The 20,344-nt window shown below is 43.2% G+C and overlaps 1 protein-coding gene across 3 annotated transcripts in view; it reads right to left on the reverse strand.

The window, feature by feature from the left end:
• Positions 1 to 140: 140 nt before the first annotated feature.
• cpt1ab (carnitine palmitoyltransferase 1Ab (liver)) overlaps positions 141 to 20,344 on the reverse strand; it is a 25,841-nt gene continuing 5,637 nt past the window's right edge. The window contains exons 2-20 of one of the 3 annotated variants that reach the window (XM_008293676.1): positions 20,002 to 20,243; positions 16,574 to 16,738; positions 15,861 to 16,003; positions 14,741 to 14,912; positions 13,555 to 13,656; positions 13,085 to 13,222; positions 12,850 to 12,927; positions 10,248 to 10,355; positions 9,008 to 9,095; positions 6,803 to 6,998; positions 5,640 to 5,828; positions 5,448 to 5,553; positions 4,595 to 4,711; positions 4,166 to 4,330; positions 3,509 to 3,640; positions 3,243 to 3,395; positions 2,884 to 2,997; positions 2,219 to 2,311; positions 141 to 2,130 (exon numbers count right to left, since the gene is read on the reverse strand). In XM_008293676.1, the coding sequence (XP_008291898.1) occupies positions 2,047 to 2,130; positions 2,219 to 2,311; positions 2,884 to 2,997; positions 3,243 to 3,395; positions 3,509 to 3,640; positions 4,166 to 4,330; positions 4,595 to 4,711; positions 5,448 to 5,553; positions 5,640 to 5,828; positions 6,803 to 6,998; positions 9,008 to 9,095; positions 10,248 to 10,355; positions 12,850 to 12,927; positions 13,085 to 13,222; positions 13,555 to 13,656; positions 14,741 to 14,912; positions 15,861 to 16,003; positions 16,574 to 16,714 (2,319 nt within the window). In that variant the 5' untranslated portion in view covers positions 16,715 to 16,738; positions 20,002 to 20,243 and the 3' untranslated portion in view covers positions 141 to 2,046. Of the gene's footprint in view, positions 2,131 to 2,218; positions 2,312 to 2,883; positions 2,998 to 3,242; positions 3,396 to 3,508; positions 3,641 to 4,165; positions 4,331 to 4,594; positions 4,712 to 5,447; positions 5,554 to 5,639; positions 5,829 to 6,802; positions 6,999 to 8,438; positions 8,524 to 9,007; positions 9,096 to 10,247; positions 10,356 to 12,849; positions 12,928 to 13,084; positions 13,223 to 13,554; positions 13,657 to 14,740; positions 14,913 to 15,860; positions 16,004 to 16,573; positions 16,739 to 20,001; positions 20,317 to 20,344 lie in introns of those variants that run through there. The other 2 variants (XM_008293677.1, XM_008293675.1) reach the window with 2 other exon arrangements.

Genomic DNA, 20,344 nt, shown 5'->3' on the forward strand with positions numbered 1-20,344 from the left:
TTCAAATTTATCTAAAAGTTCAATCTGTACATTTTAATGTAAACAGTCAACACTATAGCTGGTGGTGAATAAAACACGTTTCTAAATATTCCAAGCGATAAAAAGAACACACGGTAAATAAGAGGTGACGAACACGGAGGTGACGCAGCTGTATGACATTCACTTTATTGTTAAAACTTGGTTTGGTATATCAGCTGCTTGTCTTTTTTTTGTTTGTTTTTTTTACACATCTTTAAATTAAAGGCAAACATATACAGCTTCATCTTCAAAAACAAATAAAACAACATGCAGCAGTGTAAACATGAGGTCTACCGAGATAAAAAGTCATACAACTACAACGTACTGGCAGAGAAGTCTGTGAAAACAAAACTGTCAAGTCCAAAGGAAACAAAAAAAAAAAAAGAAAGAAGAAGAGAGAAGAAGGAAGCATCTTTTGTCCGTTTTAAATTAGCAAAGCTTTAACGTAGTGCGTATTATTCAACCACATTCAGCCGGTAAATATGCAACGCTGTGTGTGAATAAATCGGTTAAAATCCAGAGAAAAAATAAATATGATGACAACATATACATTAAAAAAAAAAAGCATTCCTACGCATGACCACCACTCGATAACCGCCCTTCTTACCTACAAGAGAAACAATGATTTCTTTATTTTTTTTTCGTACTGTACTGGTGAGACCAACAACCCACGATACGGCACCTCATCTTGACTAGGCAACGACAGCTGCAACACCACTTCGCTGTGACCGGCAACCCGACAGGCTGCTCACAAATGTTTACAATTCATCTCGATGTGACACAAAGGCTACCAAGGTAGTTATGAACACGTTAGTTTGAACTATAGGGCCAGTCATGGAGTGCACAACAGCGCTTACGTAGCTATATTTATTTTTTTTGTATTATTATTTTTTTAATTCAACAAACAGAAAACACACTACTACCCCAGACACACACCCCGTCCAGCCAGTCGTCACGTCCACGGCAAACGTCATGCTAACAACCCACCAGCTCATTGGGGTCACATGGCATTGTTACTGCATTTCAACTTCGTCTACTGTTGCACATGTACATGCCAGCATAAGCGCTAATTTTTTCAATGCTGCAGCCAGCACCCTACGATACCAGGCCAAGTTAGCGAAAACCTGAGTATGAAAACGACACACACACACACACACACACAGGCACACACACATCTGTCATCTGCCTTCGTCGCTACATCGTAAAATCATAGCAGCTAAAAATTGAACAAACACGACGCCGGCTGTGCACTTGAATCAGAAAGGCAATGGAGATCCTTTGATTGGACAGTAGCAAACGACTCCCCGACGCAGGGTCGCCTTTCAAATCGAAGCTGGATATTTATCATTCTTGGTTGTTACACACAAACTGTCTTCAAGTGTAAGTTTTACGGGATGCAGCTCGGCAGCCGACAGAATCCATGTGAAATCAACGGACACTCTGCAACATGCAATTCGTCGATAATATTTAACATCAAGTTTGCTGCTTTGCTCAGTTACATGTGACTCTGGAGCTGCGGTCGGAGGCGATAAAGGATGAGGACAGAACCTAACAAAGTAAAAATATTGCACCATCTCACAACTTAAAACATGATTCAAATATCAGATGATGCTACTGAACAAACCTTCAGCTGAAATGTCTTCCACTGTGCTGACACACACTTGATCCCAAACCCTTTCCTCCCTTTCTGCCCTTTTTTTTTTTGTGTTGTTTTTGTTTTTTTTACATTAGTGGGTCACTAAGGCACCGATGCATACAGTCCTGTGAATAAAAACTTTGATCTGTGCACTACCTGTAACCAACACCACCGGACTCTCGCCTTGCCTAAACATACAGTACACGTAAGCGCCTGACAAACGTATCGACAGCAATGTTTCCAAACACCTTTCAATCATTCTTATTTCTGTAACATCAATTAACTTAAAAATAAAACCCCAAAATCCAACGGTTGATTCTGTACAAGCTTCAGGAAGAATATATGCTTTACTAAAACAGTTTCTTATGTTTATCCACCAATAAGCAGGACCATCACTTGTCTTTCTTGTCGAGCTGGAAGAGATCCAGAATGTCCAACATGGACTGTCTGATGTTGCCGCCAAAACGATGGGAGTCCTGATAGAAAGCAAAAAGAAGGATTTGCAGACAGATTCTTAATGGAAAAAGAGGAATTAGAATTAGCTGTAAAAAAGGAAAAACTTACAGTTTCTGGACTTGAGTGTTTGCTGGAGATGTGGAAGTTGATGAGGTTCTCCCCAACGATGATGTAGGAGACACCATAACCATCATCAGCCACCTGTAGACAGAGAAAGAGACAAAAGTTCAAGCTCACCAGCAGCCTCAACTTTACCCATCCATCCATCATCTATACACAACTTAATCCTCACTAGGGGGGCTGGAGTCTATCCCAGCTGACTCAGGGTGAAGGCAGGTTCACCTGGACAGGTAACCAGTCTATCACAGGGCTACACTTAGAGACAGACAACCAAGCACACTCACATTCACACCTACGGACAATTTATCACCAATTAACCTCAACATGTTTTTGGACTGTGTGGGAGGAAGCCGGAGAACCCGGAGAGAACCCATGCTACACGAGGAGAACATGGAGACTCCACGCAGAAAGATCCCGGGTGTCCTCACCGGGACACGAACCGGCGACCTTCTAGCTAACCATCGAGCTCCCATGCTTCAAAAAGTATTTTCTAAAGTGTGAGTTTTCTGATATGTACATACAGATGGTTTAAAGACGAAGAAGAAGATGAAACAAATATTCGACTGACGCAGAAAACATTTAATGATTTTACTTTCACTGGTTGCAGGACGGCTGCACCGCAAAGTTAATATCAAAGCTGATGGATGACTTACTGGACCGAATCCACCTCCGGAGGACACGTATTCTGGGTGTCTGACCAGGTCGAACAGCTCGACCTGCTGCAGAGGAGTCTGGCTGGTGGACAGCCTCCACGGCTCAGACAGGACCTAAACATTAAAGGTTACACACGGTCAATGCAAACACATCCTATGTCCCAGTTATGCTTGTTTATAACTCGATGCATTTTGTTGTTTTCATCTTTGTATCAGCAAGTAAGCAGATGTCACTTATTGTAAATAAAGAACAAAACACCGTGCTGCTTCATATTGCGTATCACATGAGTGAACGGGATTTACGAGAGTCATTTTGACAGCTTTAAGAGCGCCGGTTCCGCAGCAAGTTGCCACAATACCTCCTTCAGGAAGGCTGAGTCCTCTCCCAGATATTTGGACACCACGTAGAGGCAGAAGAGGTGGCGGTCGATGCCGTCTCCGGTCATTGCCAAGCGATACATGTTTTGGTGTTTCTCTGCCGCCTGTTTGAGCAGCTTGAGACGCTCCTCTCTCTGCGTTCATTGGAAAGAAATAAACAAGACGAACGTGACCAACGGTTGAGGAGCTAGATCTGGAGTGATACTCGTTTAAGAGGCGCGACACGTTGCTGGGATTCAAGACTCACGGTTTCATCTCTGATCATGGCGCGAACGAAGGCACAAGTCTCGATGGTGCAGGAGCGCACGGTTTCTGTTCGACCCTCACGGAACAAGCGGGTCATGGAGGCTTCGTAGGTCAGGCAGAACTTTCCTTTGTCCTGTTGAGAGGGAGTACAGGTCAGTACTAAAAAGAGAGACCTCAGGAGGTTCTTTTAGAAATGTGTAATGAGCAGTCAGAGAGAACAGCAGATTTTTCTTGGACTTTTTTGGTGCTTTTACACTTAAAATTATGTGAATAAATAACAGAAATACCACATTGAACCCAAACTTAGACCTTCATTACCAAAGGTCCAACATAAATGATTTGTCTGAAGCTAAATGTCAGTTAACAACAAGTGCAAATGCTACTGTTCTGCATTTTGCATAATCAAATAAACCGCTAAATTAATAAGAAAACTCCAGATAGAGCATGTTCAGATTTGTGAATTCATTGCCAGTGTTTGTCTTCACTAACATGTTGGCTGGCTGGTTGTGACTGCCCTCTGCTGGAACTTAAGGGGAATGAAAAGCATCAGTTTGTGCTGCAACCTCTCATGTTTTAAATATGAAAACAACATATCATTTAATAGCATTTTTGCAACATAAACCTTCACATGACAAACTACTCGGGTGACGGTATTTACTCTGTAATGGGCCAGCTGCAGGGCGATCTGGATGAAGGCATCAGGACTGGTGCGGCACTTCTTAATCAGCCCCTTTCCAAAGTCGCTGAAGGGGAAAATGTGACTGTCCACGTCATCTGCCAAAGTCCTGGCCACTGTCAGAGAGGCCTCGATGACCTCCTGGCACTGCAGGGAGAGATAAAGTTGTGTGTTTTACTCAGCAAATCTAGCCTGGCATGCGTTTTATTGAGAAAAAGTCAGACTAATCAATTCTAGATCAATCATTAGGCGAAAACCAGGTATTTCAGACGACACTTTTTAAAATACACAGTTTCCAGCAGGTTTAAATAAATAAACACATACACCGGTGCACATGGTTCCTGCTGCCAGCAGAGGGAGGCCAAGGTCTGAGAATATCAAACTGTGTGTGAGCCTTCCCGGCCGTCTTACCTCAGCAGGGATCTCCCACTGCAGCCTCTGAGGACCAGGCAGGTTGGGATGAGGGGCTCCACGGCAGTGACCGTCGTCATTATATCCCAGCTTCAGAGGGTCCATGGAGAGAACGTGCTGCAACAGAGTCCAGTTTCACCTTCAGTGACTTCATGTTTCTATTGTATGTGTCTTAAATTTCACTTCGCGCTGTGTTTGATTCTTAAACTGGCTGAATTTATTCTACATGTTTTGTTCATGCAACCAACAAGAGGTATGCTGTCAGACTAATTATTTGTAATGTTACGTGTCCACAGGGCTTCCCTCTGTTTGACACTAAGCGTACAACTACACAACGTCACAATAAATGATTGGCAGGTGTTCCTTAACATGAAGCTACAACTGCACAAACATGGGCTGCACCTGGTCGGACTCATGCCTCCCTAGTGGGCTGTCAGCTCCTGGGTTTCAAACCGGATCACCGTGGTGGCTTGTTTGAAATCTTTCTCTTACATTACAGTTCACTACAATGTGTTTTTGAAGACATGTGAGAAGAAAAGTTAACTGTGCAGTTGCTGAATCTGTTTTCACTTTAGATCCATTTCTGGGAGGTTCCTGAGGTGTTCAGTGGCAGCTGGACGCTCCTGATTTGCATAAAGTAGCCCAGATCTCAACTTTATGCAAATGAGGGTCAGGCAACGAGACATCTCATCTCTCAAAATGCAACGCGACACGACCAGAATGCACTGCATGGCTGCTCACACGGGCAACGAATGGGAAACTGTGGACATATCCCATAGCTCATATTCCTCATGATTTAGTTTGGCGCTGGTATAACACACAGATGTGAAATATATTCGCCACACTCACATACCTCCCACAGATGGCCAACAATTGGGGCATCTGCCCAGGAATGCTCCGCATTCAGTCCCATGGTGCCATTTTTGAACACGATCAGATTGAAGGACTTATCAAACCACCTGAAAGAAAGAATGAACACCTTCAGTGAGTTTATGCCACGCACTCATTGAACATCAGCAGTGAAATGTAAGCTTATGTGTCCCACCTGTCGTAGCATTTCCCATGGAGGAGGGACTTGGCGTAACTGTCCAGAGACTTGACTTGGTTGGCTTCGTCGTAGCGCTGCTCGGTGTCATCGAGGGTTACGACGAAGGCTGCCTTCTCGATGGCATCCAGAGAGAGCTTGTTCTTGCCACGGCAGAAGTACGTCTCACGGGCCTTTGCCCAAGGGGTCCTACAGAGGGAAAGAACACACACAAAAATCAGCTAACTGCACTGTAGACACATGTTCATGATAGTAAAACAGATTTAAAGAGCCCATGTTACGCACATTTACAGGTTCAGACTCGTACTTTTGACATCAACAAACATGCATTTATGCTCAGGAAGACTTTATTTTCCTCATACTGTACATTTCTATGTTCCTCTGATGAGGAAATATTGGCAAGGAAGTTCCTCATTGTTTATTTGAGGGCTTGTCCCGAGGAATGTGTCATACAAATGTGTTATACGATACTATAGATAAGCAACAATGAAAAATCTGGACTTCACACCGGGTGCATCAGGCAGGTAGGGAGCAGTGTTTTCTATCAGAGAGAGTAAATCCCTTTGGTTTGGACCGTTACGTTCACAATAAACCACACGGGAAACCCAAAAAGTCATAACACGGACTCTTTAAGATAAAAATAGAACTCAATGCAGTGAAAACAGTAACTGGAGACGAGCTCACTATCTGTTATTATTAAGTTGTTTCACATGTACCTCGGTGAGTTCATACAAGCAGCTCATCTTCAGTGCACATAAAGTTTCTTGCATTTTTTTGGTCAACGCCACACCCTTCACCACACCCAGTCAACCAGCCTGCATGCCCGGGCCAAGATCTTTAGCTCATTTCACTTTCAGTCAATAAACAACAAGACCTGACAGAACAGAACTGTAGCAAAAGAAAAACTGATTCCTGATCAAATATTGTAAAACTCTCAAATATTGACACAACTTTAACTTTGCCCTGATAACCTTTAGCACTGTATGCATTTAGCATACTAACAGCACAGAACTGTTCAGCTGAACCCAAACATCACTGACTCACCCTTTGGAACATGATGCAATAAACGTCCAGCTACAGACAGCGTTTCTTGTCATGTTACAGCACATACTGTAATCTGTTTGGCCTCATCAATACTCCTCTAATTCTGCGATGCCACTGACCTTTCCCCTGCAGTAAGCGCGGCGAGCTTCTCCTCTCCCGGCGAGGGCTCCGACGTGTCGGCCAAAATCCTCTCCATCTGCTGCTCTATCTCCCGTGGCAACAGCAGCCGGCCATCGTAGAACATCCACACCTTGTAGTAGCGGCCCTTGTGGTACACGGCTATGTGTTTGCTCTCGTTCATGTGCTGAAGGGTGTCTGGGGGAGACGGACCAAGGTGAGCAGGGAGGAAAAATAGGAAAACAAACAAGGTATTTGGACAAATGTTGGGGTTGGCATCAAGGAGAGTCTATCTATGTGTCTGTACATGTATCTTGGTGCAACGTCAAACTGCAATTGATGAATTAAAATTGCAAGTTTTGAATGTAGCGCGGATGTCACATCATTTTACTCCTGAGTACGCTACAGGTGTTAGTTCATTGCCTGTCCAGTGAAATGATGTGATATCCACACATTAAAAGCACTTTTCTTTTTTCCAATTGAAGACATGTACTGTACTGGTTGAAGCTAATCCAGTTCAAAAACTAAAGCAGCTTGAAATGGGGAAGTGCAGGAAGTGAGATGAAAAGGGAAAGTAATTTGGGAACAGGGAAATGGTCGGGAATACAATGAACTAAGACAATGTTTGTTTGAGCAGCATTTTGCGAAACCAATAGAAATCACTTCAAACGCTTTGTTAGCATGGTACCTTCAGAACAAAGTTAGAATATTGTTTTGGTGATATTCTGTTCAAACAAACATTGACCTTGTTACAGGCGAGGCAGAGGAGGAAATACTTACGCTAGGAACAAGACAAACAACAAAACCTCACATCCAGATGATACTTTGCTTACTTATAGCACGGAAACCTCCAGAAATAAGAATACGGGCCCAATGTTTGCATAAATAAACTCAGCAGCTCCCAGCTTGTCACCTATAAATAAAATCCTAATATAACCTGATAGATGAACCTCAAATTCATATTCTAACATCTGTATGTTATAAATTTATTATCATATTTTTGTTCTCTCCAACAGCAAAGTCTGTTTAAGTTGCACATTTTGTCACTCGTTTAGATGAAATCACATTTCAAGGTCTTCTTTCCGAGTATTCAGTCCTCAACAGTAAACTGATCCTTGTCTTATTATAGGACTGCTCATGCATTAGGTGTCCTCTACACAGTTCCTCAACAACGGCGTCTAATCCTGCTTCAGCACAGTTCTTGTTTGAGTCACTTTAAACGAGTATATCATAAGATTTCTGCAGTGAAATGGCTTCATATCCTCTCATTTGTTCATTTTATATCCTCAAGAGCACCATTGCAGGAATAAAAGCTATACTAGTATTTTAGTCAAGCTCCATCGTACACACACATAAAAAAATCCCTTAATGAATATATGTTTACTGTTATCTTGTGTATTCAGGTGAGCATAATAACACTGTTTGGCATCTCCAGGTCTTACCTTAATACAGTCACTGGTTTGCCTTCTCAGAAACTAGATTTCAGTCACATGCGAATTAGTCCTTGAAGACCAGCACACATGCATTAATAAATACTGGAGGTCAGAATCGTTCTAATTCAAACAAACGGACAAAAACGCCCCAAGGAGAAGCACAGTAGGAGTAGTGTGGAGGAGGCGGCACTGCTAAAGACTCTACCTGTGTCTACACCTGGGACACGACTCGTGTTGAACATACGCTCGTATTGGGCTGAGCACATGGGAATAGTGTGTAGGAGCATGAGCTGAAAAGCAAAAGGGGAGAGTCAAACACAGAGATGACAAACTAATTCACTAAAAAAACCCCAGAGAGCAGCAGTAGCAGACACACACACCTACATGGACAGGAGCATGGATGGAGTGGGAGTGATGAGGATTGGTTTGATAAGCAGTCTTAAGGAGGAAGGAGGGACCTCAGAAGGCTGCCAGGGAAAGAGAGAGCAGGGTCCAGAAACCAGTGGCCAGCTATCTCAACGCCACCAGCAAAGCCCTGATGCAACAGGTGGATTTGAACTAAAATGTAGATGCTTTTAGGATATTTTGCGACCAATAAATCATTTAAACTAATGTGAATACTGCTATCTGTGAAAGCCAATAGGACTGTTTCAGGGCTGTGCTGTTGACAATGAGAATAGGAGTCAGGGTTTCCGAGGGATGTTGCCGTAGCGATGACTAGGGTCACGGGGTAGAAGGATCAGAGGGCACGGCGGAGATGTGCCCTCGTCTTACCTGTCTCCACACCAGGGACACGTGAGGTGTTAAACATTCGCTCCCACTGAGCCGAACACAGAGGAACCTTGTTCGCCAGCAAGTAAATCTAACGCAGCGTCCGACACAGCGAAAGGACAAAACAGTAAAACAGAAACAACTGAATGTGAGTCTGTAACAGAGCGAGCTCATGCATTGGTGTTGGTAGAAATGCATACAATCGTTTGTTTTTTTTTTGCAACAGTGCGCATTTGCACAACATATTGTCGTGTGCAAATGTCATAAGGATTTGCACTTCAGCATCATGCAGGTTGGTAAAGACAAAGGACTGACAGAGGTGCGGGAAAAGATGACACCACAGCGTGTCAGTTAAATCACCAGCAATCATTGAGGCTTATTGACTAAGCCTTGAGAAAGCTGAGCTGTACTTCCATCAGCACAAGCAAAAAGCAGAGTGCGTCAGAGTTAGTTCACAAAGTGAATGAGCTGAGGTTCATATCAACACGTACATAATCATCAGTTAGATTGTGGATAACAAACTCACTTCAAAGCACGTAAGAAAATGTTGTAAAAGATACGCAGCTCTCTTTGTAAACTTAAAAGATAATCACACTGAGATAGAATCTATTATTTAGTAAAGTATAACAGAGAAGGCTAAACATTTACATAAGCCTAATGTGGTCAAATATGCACTCATATAATTCATATTAAACAGGGCTCCAGGTGACATTTTTACATCGACACTGACACCGTGACACAATTTTTCTTTTGGAGGTGATGTCTGTTTATTTTGTGACATAACAAATCACTACGTAGCTGCCCGAGTCCAAAAGAGCTACGACCAGGTTACATGGACGATGGGTGTCGAGCTGGGGGCAAGGTCTACCGAGGGCTACTGGTCTGAACCTCCCAGACGAAGCTATTTGCTGACCCGTTTCCAAACCAAAAGTGATGTGACGGCTCACATGGTTTTGCTAAGGCATGGTATCAGTATCAACAGCGTTTACAACTGGATTATGAAACGAGACGGGTTAAAGGCCAAGTCCTTTTTGTTTACCGATGGGGACTTTGAACACATTTCGGCTCTGTTCGTACTACAATAGATACACGTCAGACTGCCACACAGATTGAGCACTTTTAAAAGGCTGGCTCTGACTTCGCGCTACATGCAAAATGATCACAATCTGGAGCCCTGTTGAAGCTTGCACATTGTATGTAGACTGAACAGAATGATTGGAAGACAGAGGAGCTCCATACTCACTGGTTTGATCTGAGCTCTGTCCAGTTTCCTCCTGTAGACCATGATAGCATGGATGGCATTACCTGCCCTGGCAGCCTGGATGGAGGTAGGGAACACGTACAGGAAATCCTGGACAAAAGGAGGAGAAACAAGAGTAAAAATTTAATAATCAGTGTCTTCCAACTGGTTCACTGTCCGGACAAAACAGACTGGGGCAACAGAATTATCACTGTCATCACAATCAGTTCTAAGAAGGACCATTCTTGACATTTTAAATGAATATTAGCTCATGCAAAAGACAAAAATATAAATAAAAAAAAAAATATACCTCAACAGGGATACATATTGTGATGCTGTGTAAACATTAACTAAGTGTTTTGGTCGTATTCGTGGATTTTGGTTGTCAGACTGCTGTGCTGAGCTGCATGTTGGTACAAAACGCAAACTCGATATAGAGAAAAGTCACCATTTGTAGAGAATGGCAAGCCATTAGAAAAAATGGATTATAGTGCAAATGATTTAACATCAGCATGAATGAATTTAGTTTCCGCCAGTGAGTCACAATAAGCGGGAACCCAACCCTGGGCCAAGTTTCTTATCTGAACACCTTATCGTGTGTACTCTCTCTTGTCATAGCTGACCGGTTTATTAGGTAATATTATTCTAGAAATGTGAGTCATACCATACACATTTACTACTTTGTTTGTATTTACCCAACTACAGTCATCAATAATCAATAATAACCAAACATGGTTACAGCCAAACTTGGTAGGAATTGGCTGACAGTACATATATGACTATTTGTTTCTGTTACTTGTCCTTGAAGGCCCCGTGGCAGCACATCAACTAACAACTGGTTGTTTTGTTAGTCAGATAATCAGTCATCAAAAGGAACTGAGAAAGAAGTGACATGTTCTATTATAATTACACGACTATATACATTTACCCATGTGGTGGTAAAAGGTGTGACAGATTAGACAATAATATAATGATCTACACCATATAAATCTGTCTGTAGACTCGTGTTTAAGAAGTTAAACCTCAGAAACAGTGACGTCTACAGCAGTTTGTGTTACTTCGACAGGCTACAGCAACCAAGTTAAGTTAAAAGATCCCCAGAAAAGGGAGATAACTGATCTGTCCCTGACACTGGTTGACTTGTTGCCGACCCACAAATTCCTACATGCATAAATAATTATCGGATTTAGCTCATGTCGTTCTCGTGGTTTTGGATATTATTTGATTAGTGGACAAAACAAAGCAGCTCATCAGTCTGCGGATGCGAGCGGTGCGTTTGACCGTTGCCATGGTGACGTTTCCGGTGAGGGCGTCCAATTGTGTGTCTTCTTTTTTTTATACCCTCCCCCTTAATCAGGAGTGCCCTTCACAGCTGAAAGTGTGACTCGATTGGGCCACACTGTCTGAACCGAAGTGTCTGAGGACATGGTAATGGGGTTTAAGCCATCAGAGTCATACGTCAAACTGTGACGCAGACGGCACAAACCTTAAACTATGGCAGAACAACACCCCCCGTGTGATCTGTGCATTGATTCGTTGTAGTTATTTCGGTCAAGGACTTTATGCATACGAACAGCAGCTATCGTGACCTGTTATTTCAAGCATGCAGAGTGTTGTTCCATTGACCTCCATACCAATTCCTTTAAGGGTTTTCGTGATATGACTTGCAAGAGCAGGGAACCACTTTTGTACAAGATAAAAACCTTCATAACAATGTCGCATTTTCAAAATCTGCCTGACAACAGGCCACAAAGCGGCACCGACGAGACTTTCTCACTCATTCAGGCAGAAACACACAAAAAGAGAGGAGGCTTGGCAGGCAGTGAGCTGTGGCTAGTCGTCCTGCTGAGTTCACTGGGTTGGTGATCATAAATCTGTCACTGATTTGAAGCAATCAAACCGTCCGCAAAGTAAAGACTCATTGTAATACTGTAATTGTAGCTCCGCAGGCCAAGACGCTGACAATCCCAAGACTGTAGCTGTAATGAGCTCCCCTGGGACACCATCATAAAGGATATTTCGACGCATGGGGCTTTTGTCACCACGCGGGTGTCCTTATCTGACTTAGAAAAACATTTGCAACCCTAAACTATAATAATCTATGGACTAGAGTTGGGCTACATTATAAAAAATACTCTGAGGAAAAGGCTAAATTAAGTTTTTACAGCAACAAAAATGTGGCACAACATTCAGAAAGAAAGTTGAGTTAAATTTTAGGAAGTTCAGTTGTAGGGAGAAGCTTTAAATGTTGTTAGAATAAACTCAATTTATGTAGCCTGGTGGGGTTTTGTTGCAGGTATAGGCTCAAGTTGTGTCACTTGGAAGTAAATGGCATGTGTGGAGGTACCAAAGGTCAGTCTGCAGCTCTACTGAACAGAGACTCAAAGATTAATAAGGAGTTAATAATTAAAAGAAACACGCCTCTGTAAGTCAGTCACAACTTTCCACAGCTGTGTAGTAAAAAGGGTCACCTTCACAAGACCATTTGGAAAACTACTCTGGTGTCACAAACGGCACTACACAGGCCGGCACAGCAACGCTTACCGCTTAATCTTTAAACAAAAGACATTGTTTGCAGACAGATACTCAGGTAGAGATGTTTTACCATGGCATAGTAGTTGCTGTTGACCATGATGGGTCCACGGCCTCTCAGGTAGATATACTCTTCCCACCAGTCGCTGACCTGGTCCGGACAAAGAGAACGGAACAGAGAGGCATTATTAGAGACGCTGCTTTTCAGGCTGAAGCTGAATCAAGATCCAGGAAAGTGTCCAAAACTGTGACGTAAGAAGAGAGAAAGGAGGAGGAGGAGGAGGCCAGAGGGATTCTTTCTAACTCACATAGTTGGATGCCCACCAGGACTTGAGTTTGAGGTACCACTGCAGCCTTGGTCCCAGATTCTTTTCAAAGTCTTTAGCCAAGCCCTTCATCCTTTCAAACTGCTCGTCGTCCATCAGTGGGCGCACCGACTCCAGGTACTGGAAACGCAGAGAAATGCAGAGCCACAAAGGGTCAACAGTTTTAAACAGAAAGAGAGCAGAAATAGTTTTGTGTTTGCTTCAGGGAAGTACATGTTTACAAGACAAACAGAGCCATTCACTAGGTTGTGTGACAGCCAGAGATAAGCGTTTAGATGCTGTTTAATCGTTTTAAATGGCCTTTATCTCAGCTGGTTTAATTTTTAGCTCGCGCCGTCTTCTCCAATTTTCCTCATAATACAAACTTTGGTGCCAGTCCAAAGCCTAAGATCATTATTAACGATCATAAACGAGCACAAAGAATCCGACAGGAAATGACACGTGGAAATTACCCTTCTGCAGGTGTCCTTGACAGAGGGAACAGGTAGTCGAGGCAGGGAGTTCTGGAAACTGTAGAGCATTGGCTTCCTGCCAGAGAACACCTTCACTAGCAACTGGACAAACAAAACACATCAGGACAAAGGGAATTTAAGGTTATGTTTTTGTTTCATTTGGTAATCTGCAAGGTATGAGGCAGAGGGCAGGAGAGGAACTCAAAAAAGACCAAAGTAGGACATTTACACCTCTGAACCCCGAGTAGTTTCTGCCATTACTCACACCGGTTACATTTTTACTCACTAATTTTTTACTAATTTTTCACTGGCTATAAGCAGACCTCTACCCTCACAAACTGGTGCAAACAGTTCAGCTAAAAGGTTCCTGAATTTTTTTCATGTTTGTTGGCTGCGGCTAATCACCAACAGCTTCATGGTTGCACCAAAGGATCGAAAAATCTTCTTTTTTTTTTGATGTTGGTGAATTTTTAAACGAGACATGTAGAATAATGTGATTTTAATTAGTTTTAAGCTTAGACTTGGTTAAGTGTTCTGATGAAACTGCATGTCACAGTTCAAACAGTTCAAAGCCAACAATTGCTTTTTGTTTTTTACGGTTTCTGGTTTAGATCATTTGTGGAATTGTGGCAATTCTTTTAAAGACAACATGGCTGTCGAACCCACCGGTGGGTTTTGGGGTTCAGGGTTAATGCAGCATTCACATTAGAGTTATAGTGGATCAATGACTAGACCCTTCTGACATAATAGAGTCACCTCAATTCTGAGTTTTCACCTGGAATTGTTGAATCTTAAAAATATATAGCTACAACACTGCAAAACAGGCTTCCACTTATGCACATCAAATTCAACTTACAAGTGAAACAAATGCATAAGAGTACAACAATGCATCATAATTCAAATGCAGTTCAGCTGTATGGTGTAAAAAGTTGACCATGTTTGACTAAGACTATTTACTCATACAGGAACCCTAAAGGCACTGTTAGCAAAGCCGTAAGTTAAACAGATGTTTGTTCCAACTTTTGTCTCTCATAAATTTGTCTCCACCAAGCTCCTTACGAGCACTAAAGAATGCAGTGGCCAGAACTGCATCTTTTATTCATCTGAGTAGGAATGCCACTACGACAGTCCACTATTTAGCTGCTTTTCAGTGAACTGAACAGAGGAGCACATTGACCATCCTCACCATCCACACACGAGTCGACCACGACACGGAGCCGTGGCGTGCATGCATCCAGCCGTGCCACGACAGCAGCGACTTCAGGACATTCCTCATGATCATGATAATGGTGACCCACAGGCCTGTGCCCACCAGAACTCCTCCAACAATCTTCTGGCTGTCTGTGGACATGTATCGACTGTGGAAAAAAAAAAAAAAAGAGAGGAGGGTACAATATAAACAAATAAACTCATGTAACTGTACAGCGGACACAAGTACGGTGGATTGTAATGAATGCGACTTACACAAAACTAAATATGCTTGCAGTAAAAAAGCAATCTGACTGAACGAATATGGTGTTTAAACTATTAACATGGGCCATTTCATTTTGAAGCTTGATCAAACACCAGATGAAAGAATGTCACACGGAAGACTCGACCCAGCGCAAAGTCAACAAAGACGAACAGATGACACCATGATGGATTAACAACGCATTTAATGTCATTTATCTTGGCAGCGTTAAATCACCCATTATGAGTAATTAACTGTCAACAGTGAAGTCTTGGACCTTTATTGCTCGGCTTACTGATGATGCATTTTATGGAGGCTGCGTGGCCTTTTAAGTCCAACAGGTTTTCCGACCTTAAATGCGTTTGCGCTGAACATACAGACGTTCGTCGAGGCAGTAACCTCAAGGCAAGGGCGCTGTTGGCGGCACAACTATTGAGGGGAAAATCCCCAGCGTTTTTGATAAGATAACTGCTTCATGAGGACAGCGAGTGTTTGCACAATACCATTAAACACGATAAACACTGTTAGCAAACATTAAAATGCGTGGGCGTGGTGGGCGCTTGGAACAAATGTTATGTAGGAGAATAAACTGAGCTGGCACCGAAGAAGGCACTGTAGTAGAAAGACTGCTATGCATTCTAGATTTTTAACTATATGTCTGTTATTGTGGCTAACCAAATACAGAACCTGGCTAGTTCCCACTGTTCTAGTTCAGGTGCTTCCTTATTACCTCTGTGTCAATTCATAAACAATTAAAGCTTGTTTTATAGGCTTTAATCTTAACTTAGACAAAACAGGGGGGAAAAAAACAACACAAACACCGTGTGACAGCACTCCACGACATCAGTGAGCTTACCTGATGGGTATGTGTTGTCCCAGCTTGGCAATCAGCCCAAGAGATGGATCCAGCTCTCTATATTTATTGTATGACATGTAGGACACCACCACTACCATGAAGCCGGCCGGGCTGCCCGGGTACACACCAGTCATTACCCCATTCTGTGGAAACACAAACCAAACGGAGGATTAGAAAGGTCATTCAAGGACACGGAGAGAAAAGAACCCCCCCTGAGGATAGCTTATAAAACACTTCATCGCACGCCGTCTCGGGACGCGAAGATACACGCGAGTGATTGTTAATTACAGACAATAAACAAAAGAGGAATGTGTGAAAATGCTGGCAGGTCGTTGGGTTTGAGTGACTCAGTGTGACTGTGCGTAAACACACAACTAGGCCAAAGGCTAGGACAGAAAGAAGAGACAGGAAGGTCACTGTCACAGTTGGCCGTTTGTGTCAGAGTAGGTGACCTTCTGGTGCGAGCGAGTTAATGTGACCCCCCGTGAACAGATTTACAGTAGGGCATCAATCAGTAAATAAAAGCACACCGTCACTCTTATGATGTTTATTAACTTTAAAAATAAATACTTACATAAGAATCAACCCAACACCCGTGCTGTTGTGAAACTTGAATAGCAAACAACAAAAAAGATAAAAAGCTCAAAAAAAGTTCCTCTTTACTTCACAGGAACCCTCCGGACTTTGCTCTTCTAAACGAAAAGACCTCTCACCTTAAAGCGAATGAACCTTTTCTTCCAGGAGTGAAGGCCGGAAAGGTAGATCTGGCGTAGAGCCTCGTGGCACAACTGGAGGTCGATGCCATCAGGGGTGACAGTGAACTGAAAGGCCACCGCCTGGTGAGCTTCTGCCATGGTGGCTGCGACTGTGCAGGGTCACTGAAGGGACGGAGAGCACAGGTTAGCAATATTAGTGAAGTGGAAGTTTTTAAGAGGTCAAAGCTACATAGGAGATTACAACAAACATCTTCTTATTTCTTGTTCTTTTAATCTTTTCTCACTTTATATTCACGCCATCACCGTCTGGCAAAGTGATCCTAAAGTTAACATGAATGCAGGAATGATCAGCAAAAAGTAACATCCACTGATAGGAGCTGATACCTGAATAAGGCTGTAAATAACTAAATTTAAAAACACTCCCTCATACTAATGAAAGATGGCACAGTTCCTTGAAATCAGCAGTACCTTATTCCTCGAAAACACTGCTGGTTACCTAATTTCTGAGATGTAACGAGTTTAAGGAGCTCTCTGTCGGGATCGGTTACCCGGCGCGATCGGATTCTTATTGGATTTTCAGAACAACATCAGGGTTAAGACGGAGTTGCATGGGGAAACTGCGCACTTACTCACAGTTTGGAGGTTTACAGGCAACATTTTTACAGATTCAATCAAGGACCAGTCACGCACAGAACTGGAGCAGAGTCACTTGACTGAGCCATCACATGAGACAGCACAATATTTATAAAAACATCACAAAGCCAAAGAACAAGCAAAGCACAAATCTGACCACACCTAGCTGTTTTTCCAGCATTAGGAAATATCGAATGATTAACCATCAGCAGTGCATTAATAACAAAAAAACTGCACGTCTTTTTTTAGTAAGTAATTTGGAACAGATAAAGAAATCAGCTTGATGTGCAAGTTTCTATATGTGCTAATTACATCGACGAAACCGGTTCCTGCAAGATGACACCAAAAGCGATGCGCTGGGAATCGACTGCTTTGTGTCCCATCTTGGAAACAGGTTAGGCAGGTGTGGCATCTCCTCCTTTACTGTCAGAGAACTGATGCTTAGACACGGCTTGTTTTCTGACATTTACAGCGGTGGAATACGTCTTCATACAAAACGTCTCAATAACAGGAAGCTCTGTGCAGTAACCTCAAAAACCTGTGTTTTGCCAAGTGAAGCTTGTCCATATTTTGCTTATTAGGTATCTAAGACAGTGTTTTTCTTGTTGGTCATGCCTTCGTAGGGTACCTACTATTAGGATCTTGTAGGCATTTGTTTTACTGAGCAGCAGGGGATCAGTAGTTAGCGTTGCAGAGGTCTTAACCACACAGCCACAACATTAAAGCCACCTGGCTTCTATTGTAAATAAAAGCTCTGATGCTCTGGGGGCTGAACGTGGTCCCTCAGGGGGGTCCTGTGGTGTCTGGGGGTCCTCCTTCAGATGCTACGTGGATCTAAATGCTCAACTAAAACGGGATCTGGGGAGTTTTGACTTTTTGCTGTGCTCCTCGAGCTGCTTTTTGCAGAGTGGTGGGACACGCCGGTCCTGCTGGGGGAGGGGCTGTGCTGAGTCAGCAGCATTGATCAGAGAGGATGGTATGTGTCAAAGTAACATGCACATGAATGGTGGGACCTTAGATTTGCAGGAAAACACTGCATTGTAGAGATAAGATAATCAATTTCATTCATTCCTCCATCAGTGGTTTTATTGTTGTGGCTGATCGGTGAGTACTGAATAGATTTAATCATTTCTTATGCAAGAGTAACTTGAATGGCTCCATGATGAGTTTGATATGTCACAGTCATATGTTTAGGGGTATTTTATTAGATATCGATGAGGAATTCTTCAGGATAATTTTGGAAATCCCTCTCGGGATATGATATGAAAATCCAAATAGAACAAATGAATGTGTTAAGGATTAAAAGCCCACACACTGTAAAGCACATTTAGCATTTTTAGAGGTCCAGAAAACACATCTTCATCTATAATCAACTTAGCCTAGCCTGCATTTGACAAGAGACAGAGCTGCTGGTGCATTTCTCTGCTTCCCAACTAAACAAAAAAACAACAAAGCCTTCTTCTTTCTGCAGGCTGCGTTTTTTATTTTACTGAAAAAGAGCACTCTGGAAGCCAGACACGTCGTGTCTACGTTTGCAGTCCTCGGAAGGAAGCAGCAGCAGCAGCAGCATCCACAGAGCAGTGTTTGAGCAGCCAGTCCCTTCCCCCAGAGCTACTTTCCAGCATCACATGATCCACCCTGTGCTGCAGAAACTAGGGGAAAGGTCGCAGCGCTGCGCCGCTTAGATACCGGGCAAAACCGGCAACACACACCGCTGCACGGCCGCGGACACACACAGACGGGCTTAGAGTGAAGCTACAGGACACCTACTGTTACATTTAGCCCTCTTATATCCGCTTTTTTTGTCTATTTCCTTGTTTCAGAGCAGATAGAAAACCTCCATGCAGCGTCAAGTAATCACTCTCCTCCCATATTATGATCATGACTGCAAAAACACACATAATCCAACTGGAGGCATCATATTTACACCATGCAAGCCTCTGATTCACACCCAGACCAACATATAGGTTAACGCGTCTGGTATTATATCAAGTGTCCTGCCCACGTGGTCTGTGTGAAACGGGGTCACCGGTGTGCACCCCCCATGGTGGGCAAATAATCAGAAAATACCCCAGCCTCGTGTAAAAAAAATCCAACCATGCTCCTCCAGTTAGGACACCATGGGGCAGTTTTTCCTGACCTTCACAGGGCAGGTGACTTCACAACACACCTGGCTTCTCTAAATGTATTTATTGCAGCAATCACACATAAAACTGAACTGTTCGGTGCTGTTATTATTCTATACTGCGGTATTACCCAACAACAAATGTGCTGTAATGGAGCTTTCCAAGTGGCTGCCAATGAATGACCTTTACTTGGACTTTTGCCTACATTCAGGTCAGCAATTAAAGCCTCCAGATCAAAACACAGCAAAGTCAAGTCAGAACAGGTGAGACTGTCCCCAAAAAAAAAAAGCATATATTAATTTAAACGCAGCTGAGCGCAGTCCAGGTTTACTTCTCTTTTTTTTAAATTGTAAATATTGAAGCTACGGTTGCTGGCTGCTACAGGCCACAAGCTTTCTGTCTAAATGCGAAGCTTCAGGAAAGCTTGAGGACATCATGTAACCACAGCTCAGCTCTGCAGCCCGACGAGGAAACACAACAACCTGACTTCTAGCAGCGCGCAGCCACATTTCAGATGGTTGTCGAGGCTGGTTTTTTTTCCTTCTTCTTCTCTCCAAATCGCCTACAGCTACATTTGCACACCTACTTCCCAACAGCAGACAGACACAGAAGAAAAACCCAGAAGATCACGATGGGAGTAAATAAAACAGAAGTAGGATCACTCACCGACGCTTTCTGTCAGCCGGAGCGAGCAGAGTTTGGTGTTTTGACGAGGATGTCGGCGCGGACTGCTGGCGTTTAGACACTCCGCATGAATGGGAGCGCAGACTTCTGACCACGGACTGCCCCCTTTCTGCAACGTCACGGTTCTCTACTTTTTGGTGGCCTACAACCAGCAGACGACGAGTCGTGGTGGCAACAGCGCCACCTCGAGGAGGCTGGTGGTGGTGCTGCTGCTGCAGGAGAGGCTGTGTGAGGACAAGGTGTTGAAAATGACATCATGTGCCAGTACTTCGTGTACCCAGGTTGGGAAGTAGTGCAGAGGATGAAGAGAACATAGTGTATCTTT

This window comes from Stegastes partitus, unplaced genomic scaffold, assembly GCF_000690725.1.
Source record: "Stegastes partitus isolate 25-593 unplaced genomic scaffold, Stegastes_partitus-1.0.2 Scaffold901, whole genome shotgun sequence".
Classification (NCBI taxonomy): Eukaryota; Metazoa; Chordata; class Actinopteri; family Pomacentridae; genus Stegastes; species Stegastes partitus.